At 37.0% G+C, this 27,712-nt stretch overlaps 2 protein-coding genes across 3 annotated transcripts; one reads left to right on the forward strand and one right to left on the reverse strand.

Moving 5' to 3' along the window:
• Positions 1 to 245: 245 nt before the first annotated feature.
• PPP2CB (protein phosphatase 2 catalytic subunit beta) lies at positions 246 to 9,478 on the forward strand. The gene is made up of 7 exons (XM_026712798.2): positions 246 to 589; positions 4,948 to 5,157; positions 5,326 to 5,499; positions 6,243 to 6,332; positions 6,533 to 6,694; positions 7,587 to 7,705; positions 8,843 to 9,478. Exons 1-7 carry the CDS (start codon positions 488 to 490, stop codon positions 8,913 to 8,915), a joined length of 930 nt encoding a protein of 309 aa, XP_026568583.1. The 5' UTR covers positions 246 to 487; the 3' UTR covers positions 8,916 to 9,478.
• Positions 9,479 to 11,204: 1,726 nt separating this feature from the next.
• GSR (glutathione-disulfide reductase) lies at positions 11,205 to 27,431 on the reverse strand. 2 transcript variants are annotated; one of them, XM_026712797.2, is made up of 13 exons: positions 27,174 to 27,431; positions 24,838 to 24,864; positions 21,795 to 21,883; positions 20,793 to 20,862; positions 19,967 to 20,114; positions 19,657 to 19,711; positions 17,642 to 17,741; positions 16,696 to 16,782; positions 14,036 to 14,197; positions 13,375 to 13,486; positions 13,064 to 13,195; positions 11,872 to 12,005; positions 11,205 to 11,427 (listed from the first exon to the last, which is right to left on the reverse strand). In XM_026712797.2, exons 1-13 carry the CDS (start codon positions 27,390 to 27,392, stop codon positions 11,278 to 11,280), a joined length of 1,485 nt encoding a protein of 494 aa, XP_026568582.1. In that variant the 5' UTR covers positions 27,393 to 27,431; the 3' UTR covers positions 11,205 to 11,277. The 2 variants fall into 2 exon arrangements, with proteins under 2 accessions (XP_026568582.1, XP_087782439.1); XM_087926313.1 differs by lacking the exon at positions 27,174 to 27,431 and adding an exon at positions 25,693 to 25,960.
• Positions 27,432 to 27,712: the final 281 nt, after the last annotated feature.

Below are 27,712 nucleotides of genomic sequence, written 5' to 3' on the forward strand. Positions count from 1 at the left end.
GTCGAGGACTGCCTGTACTTTCTCTTTCTTTTTCTTTCCCTTTGCTCCTACTGCTATATCACAGGGCTGTTTATGCTTCAGAAAGTGGATAGAAAACTTCCCCGGCGTTTCCTTTTCCCGACCAAGGGCAGCGAATGTTCTACCTACAAGGGTTGAGTCCTCCGGCTGGAAGGGGGCGCTCTCCCCCTTTTGACGTGGACGTAGAGCGGAAGTGCGCAATGCCGTGACCGTCGGCGTCCGCCATTACACAGTGCCGGAGAAAGAAAGAGGGAGGCCTAGGCTCTCGCGCGCCCTGTTGAGACGGGCGGTTGGGCGTCTGCCCGTTGGTCCCTCCCCTTTTCCTTCCTTCCGCGCCGCGGCGGCGGCCTTCCCTTCCCCTCCGTCTCCCTCTTGCTGCTTTTGGGCCTCCCCGAAGCACGCCACCCTGGCCGCGCCGCCGAGCGCTCTCTCTCCTCGAAACTGAGCTGGCGGCAGGCGGCGGGCCGGCATGGAGGACAAGAGCTTCACCAAGGAGTTGGACCAATGGATCGAGCAGCTCAACGAGTGCAAGCAGCTGAGCGAGAGCCAAGTGCGGACCCTGTGCGAGAAGGTGGGTTGAGGCGCGGAAGGGAGAAACCGGGCTCGTGGTTGGGGGGTGGAGGACTCCCGTTCTGGACCCCTCGCTCGGTCCCTATCCGAAAAACCTCTATGGGAGGGAAGGGGGGGGAGGGAAAGGAAAAGAGGCTGAGAATTGCTTCACAAAAGGCGTTGGTTTGTTTCTTGCTGCTAGTAGCCTCCGGGTACCGTAGAACAGGCTCTGAGAGCCAAGACGACTAAAAAATGGACACAATTTTCAGAATAAGGGGATTTTGTCAAGAAAGGTTTTTTGATAAACACACACACACCGCTCAAAAGAGAGCCTGAGAATCGTTCTCAGTCGGTATTTTTCTCCTCTGCTTTATTATTATTTTTATTTTTAAATGCACACATTGTAGCCGCGAGAATGTCTTTGTAGCCTTAATTGTCCTTAGAAGCTTGTTTCTGAGATTTTGTCTTGTGATCGGCAAAGATGGACATGGGGAGGCTTGCATTTCTTGTTTTGCCAGGGGAGAATCAAGGTCAGGCGGGATGGAAAAACCGTGGAGTGAGTGATCTCTTTGTGATCCGTGGCATAGAAGACAAAATACATAAAAAATGAGTGGGATACATTTCCCCCAAAGGTAGCCCTTCAAAATGTCATTTGCCTACTCTTGCTTGTTCGCTTTTTATTTCTGATTTATAAACAGCACTGACATTGGTTGAAGGAAGAGGACTCTCGCAGGACTTCCTGCACCATAATAAAATAATGAGTATCTAGGAAGAGTTTAACATTTTAAATACGGAGTTGGAAAACAGGTTGTGGAAAGTTAATGAAAATGCCTCTAGAGTGCTTCTCTTCCCTTTATTTTTTTCCCTGCATATATTTAAAACACTGAAGATTCACAGATTTTAATTTGTTTAAACACACCATTCTTATTTACACAAACTACAAACACCATAGTACATGCTATATTTATAGCTAGAGCTAGTAAAAGATTAACAGGGTACAGTGGTCCGTGTACTCGGTGGCCTTTGATGATTCATTTGTCTTCATTTCTGTAACATTCCCATCTTCTATAAAGATAAAGCACACATAGGACCCAGTATATTTGAAGATTTTTTATTCAAAATTATACTCTTTTTAATTGCCAGTGGTAAATAAAATTACTTTTACTGAGATATCAATTAATGTGGCTTTCTCTGTTCTAGTTAGGTTATTTCGCTTAAAGAACAGAGTTTTTTCAACAAAAAGTGCTGAAGTACAATAGAGTGTTTAATGCATATATGTACCTTTCCCATATGTGGCACAACCATGAGATTAAAACACACACATTTTTAAATTAATAGGATTTCCCCAAGTTTGAACATAATAAAGCAGTGGTTAATAAATAAAGCTTTGGATTTCTTAATATTTTATTAAAGGTAGGAGAGATGTGATACTCCAGTTACATTGGGGGTTTTTTTTCTTGATGTTACTCTCAACTTCTATATACACATAGTTGCTTAAATTTGATTAAAAGTGTTTGAAGAGATTCCTTTTTGGTTAAGGTACCAATCCTTCAAAAAGGAGTCTTTATTCTGTTTTACAACAATCTCAGTGTGTTATTTTCAGCTTTTGGCTCTCAAAAGCCCCTTATATCCAGAAGCTGGCATTGAAAATATTGTTTGGTCCTAATAAATAATTGATTCTCTCTGGGACCTGATGGACCAGCTATTTTTGCATGAGCTTCTGCTCTAAGATACAGCCTTGAGCTGTGAAATGAAGCATAATTTACATGGGCCTCTTTATAACAGAGCAAGCAATATGAATTAATGGCATTCTCACTATTAAATGTAGAAATATTTGGAAGTTGGCAATTAAGAGTATTAGGTAGTCCTTGTTTTACGACCAGTTGCTTAACTGCTCTTCAGAGTTACAACAGACTTGAAAAAAATCAACCTATTGAAGGTATGACTGCCAAACTACCACCACACACAGATCGCATTTCAGGTGCTTGGCAACTGGCTGGAATTGACAGCTGGTTGCAGTGTCACATGTTTTATAATGTTTTATTGCAGTTTTCCCAGCAAAAAAATGCCATTGGATCAGCCGCCTTTGGACTTACAACCACATGATTTGCTTAACAACCCTCATAAAAACAGTTGTAAAGTTGAATCAGCCTCAAATGGTGACTCTGCTTAACAACTGCAACAACTTACAAATCCCAGGCTCAATTGTGGGCATAAATCAAGAACAACCTGCATTAATGCAGCAGTTGTTACTTTGCTCCCAAAAAAGGAATGAACATGAACTAGTAATAGTTGAAATAAAAAGATGTACTTTCAAGTTATGCAGATAGATTTCTGTGTAATTTAAAATGTATATATTTCCATCTAATTTGGTTGGACCAATATTTGAAATTCCTTTATTTTTTTTCTACCTGTTTTGTCTTTGCAGTATTGGAATAGTAATTTTTTAGCCATTTCTAGCAAAAGAACAGTAACCAAGACTGTTACTGATACAAGCTAACAATGTTAGCATGATGTTAGGTAGTCCTCAACTTACGAACATTCATTTAGTGACCCTTCAAAGTTAAAAGTGGCTCTGAAAAAGTAACTTATGATCATTTTTCACACTTCCATCCATTGTAGCATCCCCATAGTCATGTGATTAAAATTTGGATATTTGGCAACTGGCATGTATTTATGACAATTGCAGTGTCCCATGGTCATGTGACTTTTGTGATCTGACAAGTAAGAGTCAATTGGGAAGCCAGATTGACTTGACTGTAGCTTAACTATAAACTTAACAATTATGGTATTTCACTTAACAGTTATGGCAAGAAAGGTCGTAAAATGGGGCAAAACATACTTAACAATAGTCTTGCTTAGCAATGGAAATTTTGGACTCAGTTGTGATTGTAAGTCAATGACTAACTTCATTGGATTGAGAATTGAATGAAGCCCCTTCTGGTATACTCCAATACATGCAAAACTTTCAGCGTACCCCTGGGAGTTTACAAAGTAAACAAAAATTCTTACTTAAAATTCTCTTTCAATTAATTTTTTAAAAAATATAAGGTTTTTTTAAATATAAGTTGTCTTTTATCTTTAAAATTATTAATATTGTGACATATTTCTCATTCTAAATATAGATGTATTAAGACATAGATATTTCATGTTTACATAGGGTTCTTTTGCCAGTCACACAGGTATTCATTTGAGATTTCAGTCATAAATTTGAAAGATGTAGGAGAACCACCTTTACAATACATAATTACTTGTTTGTTGAAAAATGTTTCTATTAAATTTGTAGAAATATGAGGTAAGCACTTAATTAAAACAATTCCCTTAATTGTGAAACAATTTTTACAATTTTGTCTAATGATATAAATATTAAATCACCATTTAATATTGATTAAAAATAAATAATCTAAGGTAAGACCGAATAGTAAAAATGTAGGATATAATAATGCAATTATTTTCCAATAAGAATTGATACATTACCACATACACAAATGCATGTAATATTTAAGATTTATTCAACAGAACTATATCGTACTTCTGTAATTTTATACTATTTCTGAAATATGTAATAATGTGTACTTTATTCTAAACTAAGAAAAATGAAAATTACATGCAGTAAAATGCTAACTTTAGATATTACATTCATTTAAGTAATACTGTATGTCGGGTGTCAAACTCCCGGCATCATGGCAGCATCATGTGACGTATCATAACTCCCCCCCCCCTTTGCTAAACCGGGCATGGGCATGGCTAGTGCATGATGCGTCCAGCCTGCAGGCTGTGATTTTGACAGCCTTGCTATATGTGAAGACCTATCAGTGATTTATTAGATTTATAATGCATACATTTTCAAATCTAGTAATCCAATCCACTCTGGATCTTATTGTTGGCAAACGATGTGCTTGGGGAAAAATAAGTTATAATTTCTAAAAACTGATATTTTTTAAAAGTTACTATTGGTAAAAGATTGCAGGTGGAAGAAAACAATGTTCCAGTTAGTGTTTAATGTTTTGGTACCTTCAGTTTTTTAGCCTGTTGCTGATGAAATTCAGGTTTGTATATATACTGTGCATTTATAATTGAAAGCCGTCCTGAGTTTTTTAAATATATGTTGACTTTCATTCCCCTAATTTTATTAGACTACCTTAATTGCCAGTTATAAGTAAGAAAATGAGATTGGAAGGAAACAACCGAGTGAGCAAAATTATGAGTATAGTTGATGCTGAAGAGGATTTTGAATCTCTGTAATGAATTCAAAGAAATATCCTAGCATTTCTGTTAGGAATTTTTCTTGAAATTTGTTTAATTTAGTTGTAAATCTAATTTAGGCAGATTTCCCAGCTGATCAGCTGTTTGTATGTTTTTTTTTCTCTCCCTTATTAGGCTAAAGAGATACTAACAAAAGAATCAAATGTTCAGGAGGTTCGGTGCCCTGTCACAGTGTGTGGGGATGTCCATGGGCAATTCCACGATCTTATGGAGCTTTTTAGAATTGGTGGGAAATCGCCAGATACAAACTATCTATTCATGGGAGATTATGTTGACAGAGGCTATTATTCAGTGGAAACTGTGACACTTCTTGTGGCATTAAAGGTGAGTTTGTAAAACTGAGGTTGTTAGAAGCCTATTTGTAATGCATTTTTAGACTGAGTTTTTTAGTATACATTATGTACAAAGGCTTAAGTGTGAAACTTGGAGTAAAATGAAGTGACCAATTATGTGGATGGATTATTACAATGCCTGTTTATTCTCTGTGATTAGGTGCGCTACCCAGAACGCATTACAATTTTAAGAGGCAATCATGAAAGCAGACAAATTACACAAGTATATGGCTTTTATGATGAATGTCTGCGGAAATATGGAAATGCCAATGTTTGGAAATATTTCACAGATTTATTTGATTATCTTCCTCTTACAGCTCTAGTAGATGGGCAGGTAAGTAATGTTATGCAACCATATGATCTCATTAGGTTTCATTAAATGAAGTTCGAACATTTGATAAAATAATGTAATTACATCATTATCTTTGAATAATAAATGAGTACCTGGTATTGTCTTTTTTGTTACTCTTGGAAATCTTTCTCAAGGATGCAGGTGTGTGAAAGTTATTATAACAGTTGCCTAATAGTAGTATAATTGCCTGATGCTTTGCCTCAGATTTAACATCCTCAATTCATGCTATTAAATGAAAATGTCCATATACACATTCACAATACATTTATACATAATAAAGGATAAATATCCAGAAGACCATATAGTTCTAGATAGGCATAACTTTTAAAATACTAATCTAGATAAAATGTGCTATTATCTTAAAATTTGGAAGACTGATAAAGATCAGAAGCTGTATAATTTTAACTATACCTTATTGCGTGTGTAACTTAAACTGAATAGTTGTTAAATGTAACAGTGGTTAGAGGTAAAAAGTCAATGTTATGAATTTCAAAGACAGTGTCTACTAAGCTAAACTACAATTATCCAGTGTCAGTGACTTGACATTAGATTCAGATAATCCAAATCAAAGTAAAAATTGCCAACATCTTCCATAAGTAAACCAGGAAGAAGGAAGTCTGCTCAGAGTCACAGTCTTAATTCAGTGGCCTTAAAAATTTAATCAAGAAATAAAGGTTTACGGTAGACTGCCTGCATATGTATAATTTGATCTTTTCTCTTATTAGATCTTCTGTCTCCATGGAGGTCTTTCTCCTTCTATAGATACACTGGATCATATTAGAGCACTTGATCGTTTGCAGGAAGTTCCACATGAGGTAATATTATTGGAAGTCCTTTTATGGAGACTATGGTATTTTTCCTATTGCTGAAGAACTTAAATTTTAGAATGTTAAAGCAAATTATCAAATTTTTAGAATTTAGAAGAAACTAAAATTAACATATAAGCAGCTGCTACTGTTTCCATATATTGGAGTTACATAAATGTGTACAAACTATTTTTCCCATTTTTAAATAGGGTCCAATGTGTGATCTGTTATGGTCAGATCCAGATGATCGTGGTGGCTGGGGGATCTCTCCACGTGGTGCAGGCTACACATTTGGTCAGGATATTTCTGAAACATTTAACCATGCCAATGGACTTACATTGGTGTCTCGGGCTCATCAACTTGTAATGGAGGTAAAATTACATTGTACCATTCATTTGAGGATTCAAAGTGCCTTATCTTTGGGCAAAAAAAGTTTATATGAAGGAAATAAGTAAATCTGAAATGTCAAAGGTGTTTCAGATATGGCACAGTTCCACTAGCTGAACCTCTCAGCAACCATGCTTTTTCTTAGACCTGTAATCTTGCATTCTCAGATAAATACTAGTCATAGCAGAGACATGTTACTGTCTCTTTAGCCAAAATGCATTTTTTGTGGTACCATGTATGGCTGTGCAAGATCATGGAAAGATTCGATTTCTTTAAAGTTCTGCTGACTGGTATAGTGAGCATACAAATCTCAGTGGAAGTACTCATCTGTCTTTGGATCTGAATATCACAGCTTAGTATATATAGTCTCACTATAATTGCTTTTTTCCAGTAGGTTAAAGGTCAATACAATATATATATTGTAGTGACCTTTATATATATGGAGCAAATTTCAACTAATACATTAATCCAGTCTCCTCTTCAGACTTTGTAAATTCCTTCATCAGTCACTCGTGTGATACCTCTGCAATTCTAAGTAGCTTTATATTTTATCAATCTTAATGAAGTCTCAGTTTGACATAAATTTTAAATGAGTGAATTGGAACACTTTTTAAAAGACATGTGTTTAGTGCTTCATTATACAAACATAAGTCAAAGGTTTATGATATTAATAATCTACAGGTAATATTTTAAAGAATTTTGTGGAAGACATGAACAGTTAAGATTTTTCATCTCAGAGTGCATTAAACTCACTGTTAATGTCTTATTACATTTCAGTAAAACACATTTGCAAAAGATAAAGCAACGTGTTTGTTGGATGTCTCTTACTGAAGTCATGTATCTTGTGTTATTGAAACTATTTTTCTCCCATTACAGGGCTACAACTGGTGCCATGATCGAAATGTAGTCACTATTTTCAGCGCACCTAATTACTGTTACCGTTGTGGAAATCAGGCTGCTATCATGGAACTAGATGACACTTTAAAATATTCCTTGTAAGAACCTACAGTTTTAACAAAATATATTTTAGCAGAAAAATAAGATTGTAATTTTTCTAACGTGAGCCATAAACTAACCCAATAGGTTGTAATTTTGCCACAGAAAAATCAAACCAAATGAACTAAGGTAAATACATATTTAGCATGGGGTGTGCACAAATAGTTATTAGGTTTTTAACTAAACTGGTTGAATATGTTATGTGAACAGTTTGTGAAAGACATGATAGAATTGAGAACACATGAATTGAAATTTGCTGTTTTTTTCCTAGTTCTGATTAGACAAGACAACCTTTTTAAAATAGGACTCAGTAGAACTTAAAATAACAGAATTGGAACAGACCTTGGAGTTCTTCTAGCTAGCCCAACCCCAGATACCCCACACCATTCTTGACAAGTGGTTGTCCCGTCTCTTCTTAAAAGCCTCCAGTAATGGAGCACCCATCATTTCTGAAGGCAAGCCCTTTCACTGATTAATTGTTCTCACTGTCAGGAAATATCTCCTTAGTTCTAGGTTGGAGATCTCTTTGATAATCTAATTTTAGAGTAATATAAAAAGGGTCATTTAAATTGTACCTTTCGTTTCAGTTAGTGCAAAATATTTTCTTTTGGCTTTATTACAAATTCATAGTGCATAGTGTTTAGTCCTGTTGTAAGTATCTCAAAACATAGTACAGAACCTGAAAACAAGTTGTACGTGCCCCTTTTCCACAACAACCTAAGCTCAGATAAAATAGCTGGATTTCAGCCTTTTTCCAAGGATTAGGTGATTTTTAAGCTTGGAATGGGAAGTGCTTGTCCAAGATGCCAGTTGTTGCCCGCCTACCCTTAAACACCCTGTCTGCTCAAAACCTGATAGAAATATTTCAGATGTCAGTATTATTTGTTGGAGTCCTGCACTCCTCCAGAAAACTACTCTTTCTCAAACATTGCTTGTTTGTGGTATAGCATCTTTTTACCAAAAAAAAAAAAAAAACCCTCTTAACACTTAAAACCTATTTTGACTTGATTATATGCATATGGATTACATAAATACTAGCATCAATATTAATATCCTTTACAAGTTGAGAATCGCATAAAAATAAGTCTATACGTTCATAATCAGTTAACAGAAGTGCTTTTGTTTTCTTTCTACAGCCTTCAGTTTGACCCAGCACCTCGCCGTGGAGAGCCTCATGTAACTCGGCGTACTCCAGATTACTTCCTATAAACATCTCAGCCTGGCCTTCAGCAGTACTAGTATACTTGGCTTTTTTTTAAAGCAACAATTTATTTGATAAGTTGAGGTCTGTCTCAGCCTAAAGCCTCTTTATGGACCAAACTGTGCCAGAATGAGGATGAGCAGTTTTGAGCACAACATAAGACTGACTTCACACACTAAACCTTTTATCAGTCAATCCAATAGCCAGTTTGCCTGCTATAACTGTAGTAACTGGACTGTTCAGAGAGAAGAGGTAACTAATTTCTCCCTTTTTTGCTTATATGTACATTTTAGTTGTAGTGTTCAACTGGCATGTATTAACATTTTGAAGTTTAATGAAAATCTACAAACTAATGTCCCTCTTAAGCCTATTGCCCTCTATTTTATTGACATGAGTAACTTAACTGGAGAAAAGAAATCTCTTGGGAGTATATTGTCATAAGCTTTCTTTCCATTTAAACTAGGTTACTGTTCTGTGTTGATCCCTTTTTTCTGTATATTTGTCATGAAAGTGCTTGCATCTTATTGATGTATTTGAACAAATAAATCTGCAGATCATTATTCCAAACAGATGGATATGCTGAAATGGAATAATTTATCTGTTTGTGTTTCTCTTCAGCGTGCACACAAATAATTACCTGCTTCATTGTATAAGACAAATCAGGTGACAGATCATGAAATTGGAAATTGAAAGAACTTGGCTAGATATTGCCACTCGGAGTATGTGTTTGGATGACAAATTTCACTGGAGACCTTGGCATATAGAATTTTTTAGTTAAATTTTCAAGCCTACTATTAAGATGAAATTCAAAATGACCGCCATCTTGTGTTCTTTTAACCCCCAATATATTTAAGTTTGGTAAATGTAATCCAAAAGCTTAAAGACTTCAGATCTAAACTAGTGAATTTAAAATAGTACACTTGAAATCTCAAGTTTAAATCTGTTTTAAATGAAGGGCAAAATGGTGCTATAAACTTACTAAAGTAACATAAACTGAACATAAAATACAAATAGCCCAATTCTCTTAACAGGACACAAACGTTGCAAGATTTTCTGCATCCCATTTAATTTCGTATTTGTGAAAATGAAATGGGACAAATTCCTAGAATGATGTTCATTAGTCCCATTATATTATACAGAACTTATGTGCAAGTATATTTTAGAATTAATATTTTGAATTGCAAATATTTTGTGAAAGTGAATAAATATCATCTTACTAGCTGCTGATTCAGTAATGCAGTAGCAAGGTATAGCTGTATATTATTTAATGTATGATAACATGGCAAAAAAATAAACATATACACACTATGTAATTATATACAAATCTTATGTAGGGAGAACGGCAGTGGAACAAAAGTCACCCATGTCCATAGCATCCCTTAAAAGCTATATGTGCTCCCTATGCTGTGCTAAATAGGTGATAGCAATCAGCCCTATGGTCTCATGGCAATAACAAACAGAAGAATATAGTGATATATATCACCTAGGATGCAGCAATCTCCCCAATCCACATTTTTCAGTTCTCATAACTGAGAAATTAATATTGCTTAATGTTATAATTGAATGGGAACTCTTACCGCTATGCTTTACACAATGTGATATTGCTTGGTAGAATTTACTTCTTGTGATGAAAAGCTTGTTCCCTAATTTATAGTTATAAATACCTGTACATTGGTAATTTCTGTGGGAAATAAATCAAAGGGGGATAACATAAACTAAATGTTTAGAGTTTTACAGAATTAGTAAAGTACTGCTCTTACTAAACTCTTATGAGGTAAGTTCTACATGGTTATACTTCCCAATAGGCAGGAAATGGTATCTTTCACAATCCAAGGCTCAGTAAACCAAAATACTAATTATTATAGAGTTTATAATTGCAGTACTTCCTCCATTTGTTCCTCTATAGTCCAAAATGGGTTTTTTTCTGCTTTACTCTTAGATTTTACTTCCTCTTTGGGCTTAAAGTATGAAGTTATATGATAATTTGCTTGTCATTTTAGCACATTTTATTGCAGTCTCAACAGGTGGTAGCATCTTACTACTTTTGTCTCTGCTCAAAGGCTAACTAGGTAGGGTTGAGTCTGGCCAGTACTTGGATAGGACACCACTGGAAAACACTAAAGCAGGCTACACTGGGAACCTGAAAACACCATGCCAGAAAGCAATGACAGATCACTTCTGTATTGATGCCAAAGTCACTATGAATATGTCTAAATGATCACAAGGAAACTAGGTCAAAAAAGGAGGCTTTTTAAATTACATCCATGTAATTTAATTTGTAACAGCAGAATGAAGACTTCTCTTGAACTGTAGAGTTTTATTTTTAAAAAAGTATTTAATTCACCATGGGGAAAGCCAAGTTATGTAAGCTTAACGAAGCGTAACAAGTTCTTCTGCAGAAGTTGGATGAATAGCCACTGTCTGATCAAAGTCAGCCTTTGTTGCTCCCATCTTGACAGCTACTGCAAAACCTTGGAGCATTTCATCACACCCCAAACCTTGCATATGAAGTCCTACCACCTTAAAACAAAACAGGCAGGTTAAGGACATGGCTTCAAAGGGACATTTTTTTTCAGACTTCACAGTTGCTCCTATCTTTTTACACGAGGAGCAATATTTTGTACACCTACAATCTTTTTTTTGTATTGCTGTGTCATTTACTAATTTTATACAAAATCTTAATACATCATGCCTGGAAGAGTATTAAATGGTACAACTCATAATTGCTACAGACGTGGACTAAATATTGGTTTGATGTGAGTTAGGTTTAATAAGATGTGTGAGACTAGCTTATTAGAGTTTATTCGAGAAGCAAAGATTGGGTGTGATGTTTTGATTCCGCTTACATGTTAAGTAACGTTGGTATCTTCTCCCATCTCATTTCCTTATCTTGAATAGAATATACAGTACATGAAAAGCAATTTTAACATGCAACATCTTCACTCTTCCCTGCTTTATACTTACTTTTTCTTGTTTAGTGGCACAGACCAATTTCATCAGGCATTTTGTTTTCCTTTCTGTTATGGCGTGGTACAAAGGGACAAAAGAAGTTACATAAATTTTCACATTCTCTTTTCCATGTGCATTTATGGCTTCCGCTGGAACAAAATCAAATGACATTAGTTATATTTGAATACAGGGGAGAAAAAAAGCAAAGAATCTCATGCAGTTGGCATTCTGACAATACTACCAAATCCTATATAATATGTACATCTCAAAAGGATTAAATATTGACAAGTTTGGTGATAGGTGAACTGATCTCCTTCACATTTGGCTCAATTACACACCTCAGTGGTTCTAATTATGAAAAGACTTGTCCAAAAGAACTTGAAGATCATAAGTTTACCAACTGAGACTCTATTACATGTGTCACATCTTAGAATTTGATGTGCAGTTTATTTTTTAAAAAAACCAAGCTTGATATCAGTTTGTAATTTCAGCTTCAAAAATCCTATGAATAGAGGTGCTTTATTCATACTTCTCATTAAATTTTTTAAAATGTTTAAACAATAAAATAACATGATGGGTAACAGTATTCGGAACTTGGGAATGTCTAATATAAAGTGAAACAACAGGAATGTGTGATAATACCCAGTTCAGCTTTTTTTTTCTTTTGCTCAGTTGTACCCAATTCTCAGAAGCTGCCTGTAAAAGTCCCTGCAGTTTTCTTTGCAAGGTTTCTCAGAAGTGGCTTGTCATTTTTCTTGCCTCATTCCTAGGGCTGAGAGAAAGTGACTTGTTCAAGATCACCCAACTGATTTTGTGCCTGAGGCAGGATTAGAACTCACAATCTCCCAGTTTCTAGCCTAATGCTTTAACTGTTACACCAAACTGGCTCTATCCATAGTCCATAATTTATATTACTTTATCAGAGGTAGGAGTGTCCTGTGCATCAATAATATAAACAAACCTAAGTAGAATTTCCATCAACATCCTGTTAATATACAAATTCAGAGCATACACATCCTTACCAAGCCACTCTTGTAAAGAATGTCCCAAAGGAAATTAGGAAACCTACTACTCTCCATACATTATTCAACACAATTCCAATCAGTCACAAAATTCGTAGATAGTAAGGGTATCTCATTTTAGTAAGAGTTCTATCTCATATCTTTCTTATTTATTGGAAATAAAGAGCAGAGAAACAAGAGCTTACCTTCTGTTAGCCCCACTGTTCCAATTGGTGGATGACTGAAAACCACAGTCGGAATGTTGGTATAGTCCAGTTTATAATCCTTTTTATTTTCAAAAAGCCTATGTGCCAGTTTTCTTCCAGCCGCAATTGCAACTGAAAAATGCAATATTCATTGTGTAGTAATAATTTGTTCATACATTTTATTACATAGCATTAATAGGTGGTCACGCTACTCTTCCCATGTCTTCACAGCCCTTCCTCACCCATTTTGCTTTGTTCCATTTTAGAATCCCAAATGAATTTATTTGATAAAGTCCTTAAAACATTATTACCTGGTGTGAGGAGTGCTTTCCCACATACGTCTCCAACAGCATAGATCCCCTTTCTGCTGGTATTTTGGAACTCATCAACAATAATATGGCCTCTCTTGTCTACCTTAATATTCTGATAGTAGGAAGAAAAATTAAAGTCAAAGCTGGAATCCTAAGAAATGCTACCCAAGACAGAGTGAGCAGTATGGTATCAACTTTTTTAGTGCTCATATAAAGGAAAAGAAGGAAATTATTTCAAAAAGTAAACACGCACTCAGCCTATCCATAAGATCAAGAGCTTTGAAAAAAAATAACATTTCTATAACCATTTTTCAAGCTAACTAATCTATGCAATATGAACAAACATTTAGGTTAGGATACAATTATTGTGGGACACAGGGTGGGAAGCTGAGCCATGGAATATCAACTGTCTCTGCCCCCCCCCCCCCATGTTTTAGTGTACCACCCAGAATTACCATATTTGTTACATTTATTCTCTAGTAGGAAAAAATACAGAACAGCAAGTAGCAGCAAAGTAAGAAAAAATAACATTCCACTGTCGATCATGGCTATTCTCTACAGTTAACCCTAACCACCACATGCCAATTGCAATATAATCTGGATTGTGCATGTCATGCATTTAATATTCCGTACAGCATCAAGAAACAAAATTCCCACTTACCAATTGGTCAAGGTTTAGCTTCTCAGTATTGGGCTCTCTACCAATGGCCCACAAGAGACAGTCAACATTCTCAATAGTGTTCACAGTAGGTTTTTGATTAGGAAAAGAGGATGTAACTGTTACTGCCAAGAGCCCTGAAGCTGATTTTGTAACTGACTGGACCTGTTGAGAAACAAGATTATTGAAGAATGCTAGAGCAAGATCAAACAACAAATGGTTTGTTTTAAGGCTCAAATCTTAGTTTTCTTCTTCAAAAACACCCTCCTCACTAAATGTCTCTGTGTTGTGACGTTACATACACTTTATGGCTAGCATTAGGTAGTACTGGTAGTCCTTGACGTACAACCACAATTGGAACCAAAATTTCTGTTGCTAAGCAAGGTGAAAAGCAAAGTGTGCCATACCTAATTTTATGAGCTTTTTGCCATATAAGTGTAAAGCAAATCACTGCAACTCTTAAGTGAAGCACACAATCATTTAGCAAATCCATCTTTCCCCGTTGATTTTGCTTATTGGAAGCTGGCTGGGAAGATCACAAATAGTGATCACACGACCTTGGGATGCTGCAACTGTCATAAATACGTTTCCAAGAACTTTAATTTTGGTCATGTGACTAAGAATGCTGCAATAGCCATAAGTATGAAAACTGGTTTTAAGTCACTTCTTTCATGTCATTATAACTTAAAAACAGTCACCAAATGATGGTTTTAAGTCAAGGGTTATCTGTACTGTATACAGTTTTGTTGAGAGTCCCTACTTGCATGTGAAGAAAAAAAGCAAAGGTGAGTACAATGGCTCTGGAGTTTCCAAATGCTAGAAGAGACACAGATATGTTTACTGAGGTCAGAGGATAAGGCTCAAATATCCTGCATTGGTCTCATGAAAAATTATAATTACAAAGTGAAGAACTATCACTATGGGTGATGTGCAAAAACTTGCTCAGTTGCCAGTTTTGTCATCTAATTTCTCTTTTAAAATACTCCTTTTTTAAAGTATGCTCAAATCCGCGTAAACTAAATCTATTTTGGCAGGATTGTTTTTTTATGCTTCTGTAATGTCCAGGGTTTTTTAAATCTGACTCTCAAATAAAGTTGATTGGTTTGTATGTTAAATTAGAAGACTGTTTTTGATTCAAAGTTTATGGCCTCAAAATGGAATTTTACTAAAATGTTATTGTTATATATCAATTAAATCTTGTTTATAGTTTTTAACCAGTCTAAAATAAGTAAACAAAACTCTGACATAAAATACTACTGGTAACATCCAGATAAAGCTCAGGGCCTAAATAGTCCTGGCCTCAATTCTTACAAAGCAATTTGACAGAGTGAGCAATGCAGGTTATTAATATGTAATCCTGGTTACAAGGAAAATTCCTTAAACATAATGATAAAAGTATAATGCTGCAAAACTCCTTTCAATCTCTTCAGGAATGCTGCAAAAACTATTAATACAATAGCTGTTGTTGAGAAAGAAAAGCCATATGCGGGATGATTTGTTTTTGCTTTCTCTCAAACGGCAACATTTGGATCATTTATACACACGCTCAAAAGAATAAAGCGAAGCTCAGTTTCTCAAACTCATACTGTTCTGCAGTTGTTAAAGCAATAGAACATAATGAAATGGGTGCTTCCAACTGACGCCAGAATGACCTAGCTGCAACTAAAGAAAAATTATGCATGGATAGTTCTCGAATTGTAACCATTCATTCAGCAATCGCTCAAAATTACGCTAAAGGTGGTGCTGAAAAAAAAAGGTAGTTCCACACAGTCCTTGTAGTTACAGCTGTTGCATTTCTCCCATGGTCAAGAAATCAAAATTTGGGCACTTATGACTGACTGCAGGGGCAGTTCAACTGACCCCATCTGCCCATCTCTTCCTTTTCTGCCCTTTTAACTGCCCTATGCTCTGCTGGCCCTGCCTATCACTCCTGTTCCCTACACTTGCAGGCCCTGCTGCCCAGTCTTGATGACTCACCCATCTCCCTGCCACCGTTTATGAGGTGCACCTGGCTTGGTCCTCCATGAGCAGCAGTAGGCTGCGCCCACCTCTTGTCCAAATCGCATGAGACCTGGTCAACTTTTGGAAGACAGGTGCATGAAAGAAGGTCCAGATGTGCTGGAATGAAATAATTCAAGCCCATACACAATTTGGCCAAAAGCGTGTGTGGCCTTGAAAACAAGGCTGGGATAGCCAGCAGTTGTCTTGTGAAAGGCCAAGCTGTGTGCATCTCATCAGCGGTCACAGGAAGAGGAGGGCAAATATCAGTTGGGAGTGGCAGGTCTGGGAAGACCAGCAAGCACAGGCTGGCAGAAGTGACAAGAGTGCAAGATGGCGCAGAGGGGATGGGGGGAGATATGTGGGTGGGAGGTGTTGAAAAGGAGTCAGTCCCTTAGCTGGCCCAGACACAAGGCTGGGAGGGACTAAGCCAGGAGTGGTTTGGATCAGGGTGAGTTCTTGTTTAAGAACTGATGGGATTTGTTTAACAAGAACAATTTGGATTACCTGGATTGCTGTTGATAAACCAATGCACTCACATGACATGCTTTACAACTGCATTGCTTCGCAATGACAATGACAATCTCAGTTTTCATAACTCGAAGCCTACTTATACATGAACATTCAAAATTAATCATTACAATCCAGCACTAAAGAGAGTTTACCTTGCAATGTTTCCAAACTTCTACTCCATTATGTTCCAATTCCTGGGTGCAGTTTGAACTGATCATTGAATCAAAATTTCTCAGCACCTATACAAAAAAAAAATACTTCATCAGACTGCAAGCAAAGGTCTTTACTTACATTTAATTATAGTAACTTCCTTTGTTTGATCAATATCACAGAACATCTAAGTCACACCCTCACAAGCCTGAACTCCGAAATGCAAATTTCTCTCAAATTTATTCAACTTCACAATTAAATTGGCATTTACCATAGAGCTATTGCCAAAGTTATTAAGAATAAATCTACTGTATGTACTACATGTGTCATTCAAATTTCATAATCTCACTGTAAGAGTGAATAATATAGCCTAAGAGCACACCGCAACTTTCATGGTTAAATTTAGGTTGGAAATTAAATTCTCCTTACATCTATATTCTGTTCTAGCTACTACATCATACTAGATCTTACAATCAGAAACATACCATAGACTTCAATCAAAAGGAATGACAATGTGTAGAGGAAGAGATGGAGAAATTGAAAATGTCTGTTGAAATAAATAGTAAACATACAAATACACATAATTGGACAAGAATATTATTAGCAAGTGGTTCTGAATTTCCAAGAGAAAATAGTGCATCTTGATTTTAAAAGGAGATTTAATTCAAATTATAATCAAGAAGTGAAAAAATAATGAGTAGGTTTTTTAAAAAATGTCAGCTTATCAATACTTAAAAAATAAAAGCAAGCTTTTTATGGGTCTGCATATGGTTAAAAAACAAATATTGTATAATGCAGTCTATAAATGATCCACTCCTGGTGTAAATATGGACGCAGATAAACTGATTCTGCCTTTTTGCAAGTTTATATTCTCCCTGTGAGTTCCAACAAGAACTCGTAGTACTTTAAACTGTCACATAGAAAGGTGAATAAGTGAGAGCCCCTTACTTCATTATAACGTATCAATAAGGACGTCTTGGAGCCTAATGCAGAAAGAATACCAGCTAATTCAACAGCTATATATCCAGCACCAACAATAACACTTCGCCTAAGAGAAAGAAAATGGATTATATGTCATATCTTTCAGGTGGATGTCCTCTTCCACTAATCTGCTCATTTAAATATATATTGGCCACACCAGAAAGTCCAAACTTCTTCACATTTATTAGATTCAAATCCCATCATTTTTTACCACTTACCATGCTGCTTAATGAAAACAGTTAATTCAATAATAATATTAATGAGTTTATTGCTTTCAATACTTCTTTTAATGATTCAATTCTCATGTTTTGGATGGTGTTCCCCCAAAAGACTTTTGATTGCAGTGGTATAAAACAACAAACAAATGCCTAAAGGGCTTTAGCTGTTTCTATCCAATTTATAACCTAAGCAGTTAGATTTCGTATCTAAGTTGGCTTTCATTAAATCAGAAAGGACAAATGGTAATCAATGCTGGGATAATTAGTAAGAAGGGAAGGTTTGTATTTACATTTGTTGGAATGGAAGGAATTACAAGAGAATAAGCAGGCACACAGTAAGGAACACACATAGAAAGCAACGCAGTGCTGCCAGCACCCAGCCTAGGGTATTCCCCATTATCTGCCTCCTTATTCTCTTGTAATCCCTTTCCAAACTTTCCTCTTTGTGAGGAGGGTTGAGAAAAAGAAAAAGAGTCAGGCAGAGGAGAAATTGTCTAAAGAGATTGCTTATTTAGACAATCTGCTGGGTGGGTGGGGGAGAGAATGAATCAGGCATAGGACAACAATTATTGACTAATACTGAATGCATGATTGAGAGAGAGAAATGCTGTGATGGTTGTAAATGCATGCCTTGGTTATAAATTATTTTCTTTCACCACCATCTTAACTGCACTCACTGCACAAAGCACTTGGTAAAGAAGGTCTATCTATTCACACACATCTTACATTTAAAAACAGACGAAAGGATCTTGGCTGGGAAAGCAGCATTCAGTCCCCTCTTCTACTTGGAGGGATGACTGGGGAGCCCCACCACCACTGCCATGCCTTCTCACTTACAAATCCAGGCTTTTAGCAAACATTGCCTGCTTTTTCTCAGCCCTAAAGAACCAGCCTTGGCTAATGGCATATACAGGATGAAGTTCTCAAATATCAGCAACAAAAAATGAAAGGAATGGAAGGACAGATGAATTCACCTTCAGTTAATTGTGACCAAGGAAGAGTGATAGAAAAGCCACAGCGCTTTACTTCATTTCCTGCTTTCTACTCTAAACAGCCTTCTGATCATCAAATGAGCAAAAATGAGAGAAAAATAGGATTTTTTAAAAAGGTACTGCATCCCCCTACTATTTCTTTACTGGAAGCCAGTACCTTCAATAGAAGCTTATTCTGTTTGTTGATAGGAACATTGACCATGAAGTTGACATTCACACAAGTGAACAACAAAAGCAAACTAGCTGCATTGATGTCTACAGCACAACCGCTCACAGAGGCCCAGAGTCCTGCAGCCAGATGCTTAGCAATGGGATAATCCTTCAATGGGAGGATTTGTTTTTCCTGCTGTTGGTTTTATATCCTGGGTTTCCTTCCAGAGTTCAAGTTGGTGTGCACAGTGCTCCCTCCCTCTGTATTTCCCCACATGTTTTCCTCTAATTTCCCCATAGCAAACAGCACTTTGTTTTTGCCTTCATCTTATTTCAGTAGTGGGCTAGAACTGAAATAGAGAAGATGTTTCCGCTGCAAAAGGTAACGCCTAGAAGGGTATAAGATGAGTCTCAGATCTGGGCTGATAAGAGGTTCATCAAATCTGAAATGTAGAACGGACAATTACTGTAGCCTTGTAGCAATGCTAGCCTGCTGTCTACATCTTTTAGTAGGGAATGAAAGACTGGAGTATAATAATCCCTACCTGTTTTAAAAGAAAATCTTCACTGCAATGTGGCAAATTGAGAATATTAAAAATGCTCAAAATTAATTGCAACTTACTTGGGCAACTCTTCAAGTTCAAAGAAACCATCACTAGAGATTCCCAAACTGGCTCCTGCAAAGCAACAAGACATTATCTTCAATATTCATCATCTTCAGCTTTAGATATAAGTAGATGTAACTTGCAGAAACATTCAGTTAGTTAACTATTTGTTAGAGTATACTATTAAAAAGGTGTTAATGAAATATTACATGGCACCTATGCACTGTGCTACTGAATCTTTGGCAATGCTAAGGAAAATATTTTAATGTCAACTCAGCTGCATGCTCTTTCTTAAAAATAGGGCAAACAGCATACCAGAACCCATACCTGGTATTTCACTTTCACTGGGAAATGCAGGACGTCCACCAGTCGCAATCAGTATGTGAGGTGCAGTGTATTTTTTGCCATCAACTTCAATTGTAGGTTCAGGGTCAGCTGTGAATGATGCATGACCACGAATGGTTTCCACGTGGTCCTAGCAAAACCAGTTGATTTAAAAATTAAATCAATTTATATACTTAAGATCATCATAACATAGTGTAATTTGACCCAGCATATGGTGCATTTAAATAATTGAACTTTACAATAAATTTGTAGATAAATTTCCAAAACAGAAGAATGGAATAAGATGCATTATTTTACTTTAAATTCCCATATTTTTTTGACCAGAACTAATCTCTCTATTGCATAATCCTTACACCTTTCAGAAACAAACTACATCATTCACAGGATGGCCTATCAAGACCATGAAAATTATAGTTTTGAAATGTAGACTAACTGCAATGAATTAAGATATGCCCTGTAAGTGATCTGGAGTTGAATCTTTTTCTCAAGAGAGAGGGGTAAGAGTTGACTTTTTTCTTTAACTGTACTAATATTTGTTTTACATTTACAATACAGTTTTCATGTCTTTCCCATCTTTAAACAATAGGAAATTAAAATCTGTGCAGAGGAAGAGTTTCATTTAAGCAAAAAAAGCAAGTTTTACCCAAGTGATTTGCTCTGAATCTTTTTTTTTTTTAAAAAAACTATACACCTTGATGCGAATTAAAAATTAACACAGATTTCTATTTTCAGCTTGTGAATTCACAGGGTTTATAGCAGAAAGAAGGAATTTAAAATTTGTTGAAGTGAAAAAAGGCCATTTACAAACCTTATTCAAATTATTTTGATAGATCTCATTCAGTTTCTTCACATAAGCATCCCGCTTTTCTTTAATTATTCTACAGTAAGAAGACTTTTATTAGTATTATATCCTACTTTTCCCTAAGAAACACATAAAGCCCCTCTTCCAATGTATCCTCACAAAAACAAACCTTTTGGGTAGTTTGGACAGAGAGATAGCCCAACCCAATAGATTTCCACAGCTAAGCATTAAATTGGATTTCCTAAGCCTCACTCAAATTGTTATTCCTCATGGGCTTTCTAAATTTACATCTCAAATATTTATCTCTCTACAAACTGGATTAAAATATAACACTATTTGCTCCAAATCTGCATAGGTATCTTTTTCCTAAATAATAAACTTAGATATTATGCAGAAAAATTATAGTCCTGTTTCACAATTTAAAATGTTTTCCTTGCAGAAAAGAGGTTTATTCTATCCTATAGCACATTATACATCATACAAAATAACATTTATTTGCTATACCTAAAACAGCATTTTAGACAATGCAAATGGTGTATCTCAATGCTTGTTACTTCAGGGAACACTACTGTCAAAGCAAACCCTAATATATGAACTATTTATAGCAGGCTCAGAATTAAATTCTGAGCATGTACTGTTTTGATTTTTCACAAGTCCCACTTCAATCATGATTTCTTATAAGAATTTAAGAATAAAGCTCATAGATAACTCAAAAATCAAAGTGAGTTTATTTAGAATAAAAACAATATCACTATATTAAACTCTGTAAGCTTTAAATTATGAATTTTAGGTGGTACATACCTACCGGTTTTAGTCCATAATGAAGATTCTTCAGAATTGATAGAGCATTGGAATCTTATAAGATAAAAAATCTGGATATGTGTGTCTAAAAAGCCTACTGGAGGTCATTTTAACTGACATTATAGTTTTCACTGTAAGTTTCTAATTAGAAACAATTCTATCCATTTATTTTACTTAAGAAGTATTCCAGAATTTAGCTCAACTTACTTCCAATTAAACTTCACATCAGCTATTTGAAAACCATAATCCATATGATCATGGATGAATTCAGAATGGACAGCAGTATTCCACATCACCTGTTATGAAAGAGGACATACTTCAATATAATTAATATAAAAATGAATGAGCAAAGTCAATTAATTATTCTTCTGAACAGCATATATCAATATTTTATTTATTTGTTTATTCATTCTACATTGCCCATCTCATGAAAGTGACTGCAGCAAGAGAGAAGTACAAAACTTTGAGTTCCTACTCAAAGACATTGGATGGGACAGATCAGGACTCATAACTCATCATTGTCATGATACATGTAATCCAGTAGTTACACTACATATTGTGGTCTATGAAGAAGCAGCAAGCTCCTTGTTTTGTAATCATTGGTAGATGGCAAAACAGTCATATTTTTCAAGACCATGTGTGGTTAATGCACTATGTTCAGTTGTGACTAATGGAACACATATGGGCCTGGGCAACAAATTTATCAATTCCCCTGCATTTTGGAGGAAGAAGAGGAGGAAATATCTTTTAAGTTCAGCCTGATAAAAGGAACTTGAAAGTGATTAACTTCTTTCAAGAAATATCATCAGTATCAGAATACCATCTATTTTGACCAATGTAAATCTTAACTATACAACAGTGGTTGCCAACTAGTGGGCCGGGGACCATTGGTAGTCCGCAAGAAAATTTTGGTGGTCTGCAGAGAAATGTCCCTTCCAAAGCAAGTAATCCAGGATGCACGGGAATACAAGGCTGCACCGCCCACATGGCCCTCTGGAACACAAGGCTTGCATCGCTTGCATTGTGAGCAACACAAGGTAGTGAGGGAAGTGGGGAAGGGCAGAGGGGGGAGCTTGTCCCACTAGTCCCACGTGCCTGGCCTGGCCACTGAGCTGCTTCTTTCCACTTCTTTCTTCTTCTGCTTCTGCACACAAGGAAAGCAGCAAAAGTCTTTCTTTCTCTCCCCCAAACTCCACCAGAAATGAGTCTTTGGGACCTGCAAGACCTCCTGCTCCAAGAGGCTGCACCGGCAAAGACTCATTCCTGGTGGAGTTTGGGGGAGAGAAAGAAAGACTTCTGCTGCTTCTGCTGCTTTCCCTGTATGAAGCCAAAAGTCTCTCTCTCTTTCCCTGAGAATGGAGCTGGAGACAGTATCGATCTGAGCTGCGATCTCAAATAATGATCGATCAGTAGGAAAACGGGGTGGGGAATTTTCCTGCAAACATTTGGGGGGATTTTCCCAGGGACTCTGGTCCGTGGGATTTAAAATGATGTTTGGTGGTCCTTGAGGTCCAAAAGGTTGGCGACCCCTGCTATACAACACAGAACATAAAATCATCAGGCTGGAAGGGACCTCAGAGGTCTTCTAGTCCAATTCTTCCTCAAGGCAGGAGATTTTATATCATCCCGGTCAAGTGGTTGTCCAGTTTACTTTGGAAACCCCCAGTGATGGAGCATCCACTACTCTAGAAGGCAGGCTTTGCCAACTAATCTTTTGCACTTTTGGTCTGTAAGATTGGTATCATGTTTATATTGGCAAATACAGTTTGGGGGCCTTAAAAATTGTGTGTTTAATCAGCAGCTAACAGAAGGAAAGACATCATCCAGACAGAGGACAACAGGGGTTACAAAAGGGCAGATTAGACAATCCCCATTTAACAACTTCGTTGCAGCTGTTTCAAAACTATGAAGGTCAAGGCGTCATACTCCAATCAGTGATTACAGGAGAAATTTTGCCTAATGAGAAAAGATAATAGACAGCTGGAAACAGGACAAAGAATATAAGTATAATGATCTGAATTGAGATGAAATAAATAAAATAAAATTAAGAAAGTTAAAAGAGGGGAGAAGCTATATAGAAAATGTAGAATGGTAATAAGATATAGAATGGTATATAAAATGAACATGAATTTGAATTTGTGTCTGTATGAAGAGTTGTAACCCTGGATCAAGCTGCTTTCAAAAAAGATGTTTTATGTTTTTAAATTTTATGTTTTGTCTAATTATGTTTGTTCTTAAAAATCAATAAAAAAAATTTTTTTTTAAAAACTATGAAGGTCAAATAAGGGATGAAGAAATCAGATCAGGGGTTTTTCAACTGGTACCAATTTTAAATTGGTAAAATCATTGAAGTTCTTTTAAATCTTACTCTTATATTTGGTCATTTCAGTACAATTACTGCATGCAATTTGGATTATAAGCAATAAGCACTTAAACATATATACCACTTTACAGCCCTCTCTAAGCGGTTTACAGAATCAGCCTATTGCAACCAACAATCTGGGACCTCATTTTACCCACCTCAATTCTAACTTGCTTCTCTCCTTATTTAGTGTCCATCCGTTGTTTCTTACCTTGTTTTGGAAAGTAGATGTTTTGGAAAGTAGGCTTGACCCCCTCTTCTTTGTGGCAACCCTTCATATATTAGAACACTGCTATCATGTCACCTCTCGTCCTTCGTTTCACAAGACTACACAAACCCAATTCCTGCAACTGTTCTTTGTATGTTTAGTCTCCAGCCCCCTAATCATCTGGGTTGATCTTTTCTACACTCTTTCCAGAGTCTCAACATCTTTTTGATAATATGGTGATCAAAACCGGATGCACTATTCAAAGTGTGGCCTTTATAAAGCAATACTAATATTTCATGTAATCTTGATTCTATCCCTCCATTAATGCAGCCTAGGATTGTTATCTTGCTCTCCAAACAACATGGCCAACGTCTGCTAAAGAACTGTTTTGCATTCCAAATCAAGGATGGATACATCCCTCAATTATTTAAAAGCATATTTTAGCACATTTTGAGGACTAGTATCCACTTCATGTTTTTATTTGTTTTTATTAAACACCTTTCTATGGCACCACAATCAAAACAATTCTGAATGCCAAGGAGAATATAAAAGATTGGCAACATCACATCAATTCAGGGAAAAGTTCTCTGAAACAGCTGGGTCTTCAAGCACTTTCAAAAGATCAGCAAAGAAGTTCCATGTATTTTTTGAAATATTAGCAAATGCATAAATTCCTTTACCTTTTTAGGTACACACCCAACATTCACCTAAAAGAAGAAAAAATCATACCGTATTTACTGCAAACATCATGAATCAGTACTTTTAATATAAACAAGAACAGCATTTAGAAGGTACGTATGACTACTGAAACATTACTAATTTACAATTAATTTTATTTTCTTAATATCAACAAAATGTACATCATCTTGATCAATAATAGTATACTTAAGGTATTTTTCAAGAAGGGGTTGCATTAAACTGTTGTATACTGAAATCCCCCTTAATGCCTAATATTAGGGATGAGGGAAATATTTTGATTGCATCAAGCTCCACAGGAATAAATTGGGTGAACCTGAGAATGCCATTGGGAATATGGATAATCTAAGAAACTACTTGCATTCTGCATCTCATTAGCCTGAGCATTAGCTCTTAATCATAATAACAAATTTGAAGCACATTTCATTATTCAGTTAGGTAGATACTGGGTTGGTCAGTATCTGGTTAGGGTCTGTATGAGTACTTGTCTTTCTAAATACCTTTGAATAGTTTATATATGATTAAAGTTTGCATGAAAAAGCACCTTTTATCAGGCAATCTGAATGATTTGCTTGGCCCTTGGTTTCTTCTTGAAGAGAATCCTTGTTAGTTCTTAAAGCAAGCCATTTTATAACCCAATCAACACATTCAACTGACATTCTTACTGATTCCACTGAATGCCTAAATTCAGAAATTGTCTTTCACGGATGTTAGTAAATTCTTTTCCACTTTGGACTCTTCCAGCTGTTGCTATTGCTTCTTGATTTATTACGTGCCTGCAAGTTGGCAAAGGCTGTTGGCTGCCACATAGATGTTGCTATTGCTTCTTGATTTATTACATGCCTGCAAGTTGGAACAGGCTGTTGGCTGCCATATAGATCTTCTCCACGATCAGCTCTCTCCAATCTGCTCCTTCAGGTGTTCCAACAGCATATCTAAATCCATCCACCTTGCTGCTATCATCCTTTTCTCTTTCTTTCTGTGGTTTGCAGCATTATGTAATTTCAACGTCTTCCAGAATTCCCAGCAAACACAATCAAAGGATGGGAGCTTGAGAAACTATAGCCTCACAACTTTTGAAGGGTTATTAAACTGGGGAAGGCTGCTCTATTTAATGACAGAAAACAGTTTAGAGTTAAGTTCTTTGAATATACTGTACATTCTAAACTTTACTCCTTATTTAGCCCTTTCTCCAGAATTTTATTCACTCATATTTTCCAGTCTTTGCATCATTACCAAATAATCAATTTTAATATTGCCAACCCGGTCTCTCCATAACTAATTTGACATTTTTCTTCAACAAACTATGATCATCACCAATAAGCATCAAGCCACATCTTTAATGTTTGGACCGTTGAGCTTTTAAAGTTAATTTCTTCAGGCACAATCTATTTTACTGCTTTGTGAATAGCATGATGGGGGGGACTAACAATTACCATTATCTCATAAATTAGAGGAAGCTATAATTCCAACTGGGAAGAAGTAAAGTTTAACACTTGGGAACATTCTATAATCTGATACAGAACAGCTTGCTACAATCAGAAAAAGACCCATGAATAATAATAATGTTATGTTCTTTTTAAAGGTATCCCATAGACACAGAAGAGATAAATAAGAAATGTGTAATTAAAAATATCCCCTGCTTCCTGCTTGAGATACAGAAGGATAAAGCCAGGAAAGAAACGTTGGAGACGGATGCAAAGACCAAAGCACTTCCTGAAATTTCGGTGAAAACTGAATTGGCCCCAAAGTGATGGGTTCTACCCACATCCCACTTGCCTTATCTTGAGGGTAAAAAGAAAAAAAAAAGAAAAGCTATATATTAGATGCAAGATGAACTGCTATGTCACAAGGCACGGAGCTGCAGCAACACAATCCTAACCCGAGGACAACAACCAAAACCCAGCTGCTGAATTCACGCAACAGGCTGAAGCGAAGGCTGGGTTTCCCCCAGGCACCTGAAATCACAGCCCTGTTTAGACTTAGAATAACTTTATTTAGTCACTTTGAACGTCCGCTAATCGGCATACGTTAAAATGAAATCTCGTCGCATACGGCTCTCAAAGGGTCTCCACCTCCAATTTTCGCCCAACACTGTTTAACTATTTCTGCCCTGCCCACCCACGGCGTGTCGGTGACGGGGGGAGACTTCCACGCCCTCGGGCTCTTGCCGAACTCAATGCCTTGGCATAAGCCCACTCAGGTAAGCCTACTCACCGGGTATGCAGGCGAGCCTCCTATGAGTATATTTGCAGGCAGCCCACACACACACATACTTTTTCCTCTTCCTCCCTCACCCGACACCCCGTTTTGGACTCACGCAAGTGCCTCCAAGTCGCCCTTTTTCAACCACAGCAGCCCGGGCTCCCAGTTGCGCGGCGCGTCGGGCACTTGCCAACCCGCCCGAGCCGCCCCCCAGCACCAGGTAGTCAAAGGTGGTGGCCGACGAAGAAGAGGCTCGCAGTTGGGCCATGGCGGCGCGGCGAGGAGGACGGAAGGGAACTGGGCAGAAAGCAAAACGTAGGCGAGGTAGCCGCATCCCGCCTCTTTTCCTTCCTCGGGGGTCGAAAGGGTTAATTCTCATGCCTTCTCATGCCTGGATCCCGCCTTGCGGCAGCTCGAGACGTGCGGAACTCTTCCAGCCTCTCGGATTGGCTGCGACATCCGTCAATCTCCAGCGGAGGAGAAAGAGATAAACGAATTCCGTCTCTGAAGGAAGCCCAAGCGGGGGGGGGCGGGGCGGACGGATGGACGGGCATTTGCTCTCGTCTTGCTGCTGGCCTCGCTTTCGGCGGCGTTTTCGTGCTGCTACGGTTCGAGGTTTCTGCTTTGTGGCCGTCGGTGGCTTGCTTGGATAAG

The sequence above is a fragment of the Pseudonaja textilis genome, chromosome 2, assembly GCF_049901715.1.
Source record: "Pseudonaja textilis isolate UNSWEBS1 chromosome 2, rPseTex1.2, whole genome shotgun sequence".
In the NCBI taxonomy this organism is placed as follows: Eukaryota; Metazoa; Chordata; class Lepidosauria; order Squamata; family Elapidae; genus Pseudonaja; species Pseudonaja textilis.

Coding starts and splice junctions, on each gene's coding strand:
- PPP2CB (XM_026712798.2), top strand. CDS start 488: ATGGAGGACAAGAGCTTCACCAAGGAGTTGGACCAATGGATCGAGCAG. Junction 590..4,947: donor TGCGGACCCTGTGCGAGAAG/GTGGGTTGAGGC, acceptor CTCCCTTATTAG/GCTAAAGAGATACTAACAAA. Junction 5,158..5,325: donor CACTTCTTGTGGCATTAAAG/GTGAGTTTGTAA, acceptor CTCTGTGATTAG/GTGCGCTACCCAGAACGCAT.
- GSR (XM_026712797.2), bottom strand. CDS start 27,392: ATGCGGCTACCTCGCCTACGTTTTGCTTTCTGCCCAGTTCCCTTCCGT. Junction 24,865..27,173: donor GGCGACTTGGAGGCACTTGC/GTGAGTCCAAAA, acceptor TTCTTCTTTTAG/GTGAATGTTGGGTGTGTACC. Junction 16,783..17,641: donor TATTGATACGTTATAATGAA/GTAAGGGGCTCT, acceptor TTTTTTGTATAG/GTGCTGAGAAATTTTGATTC.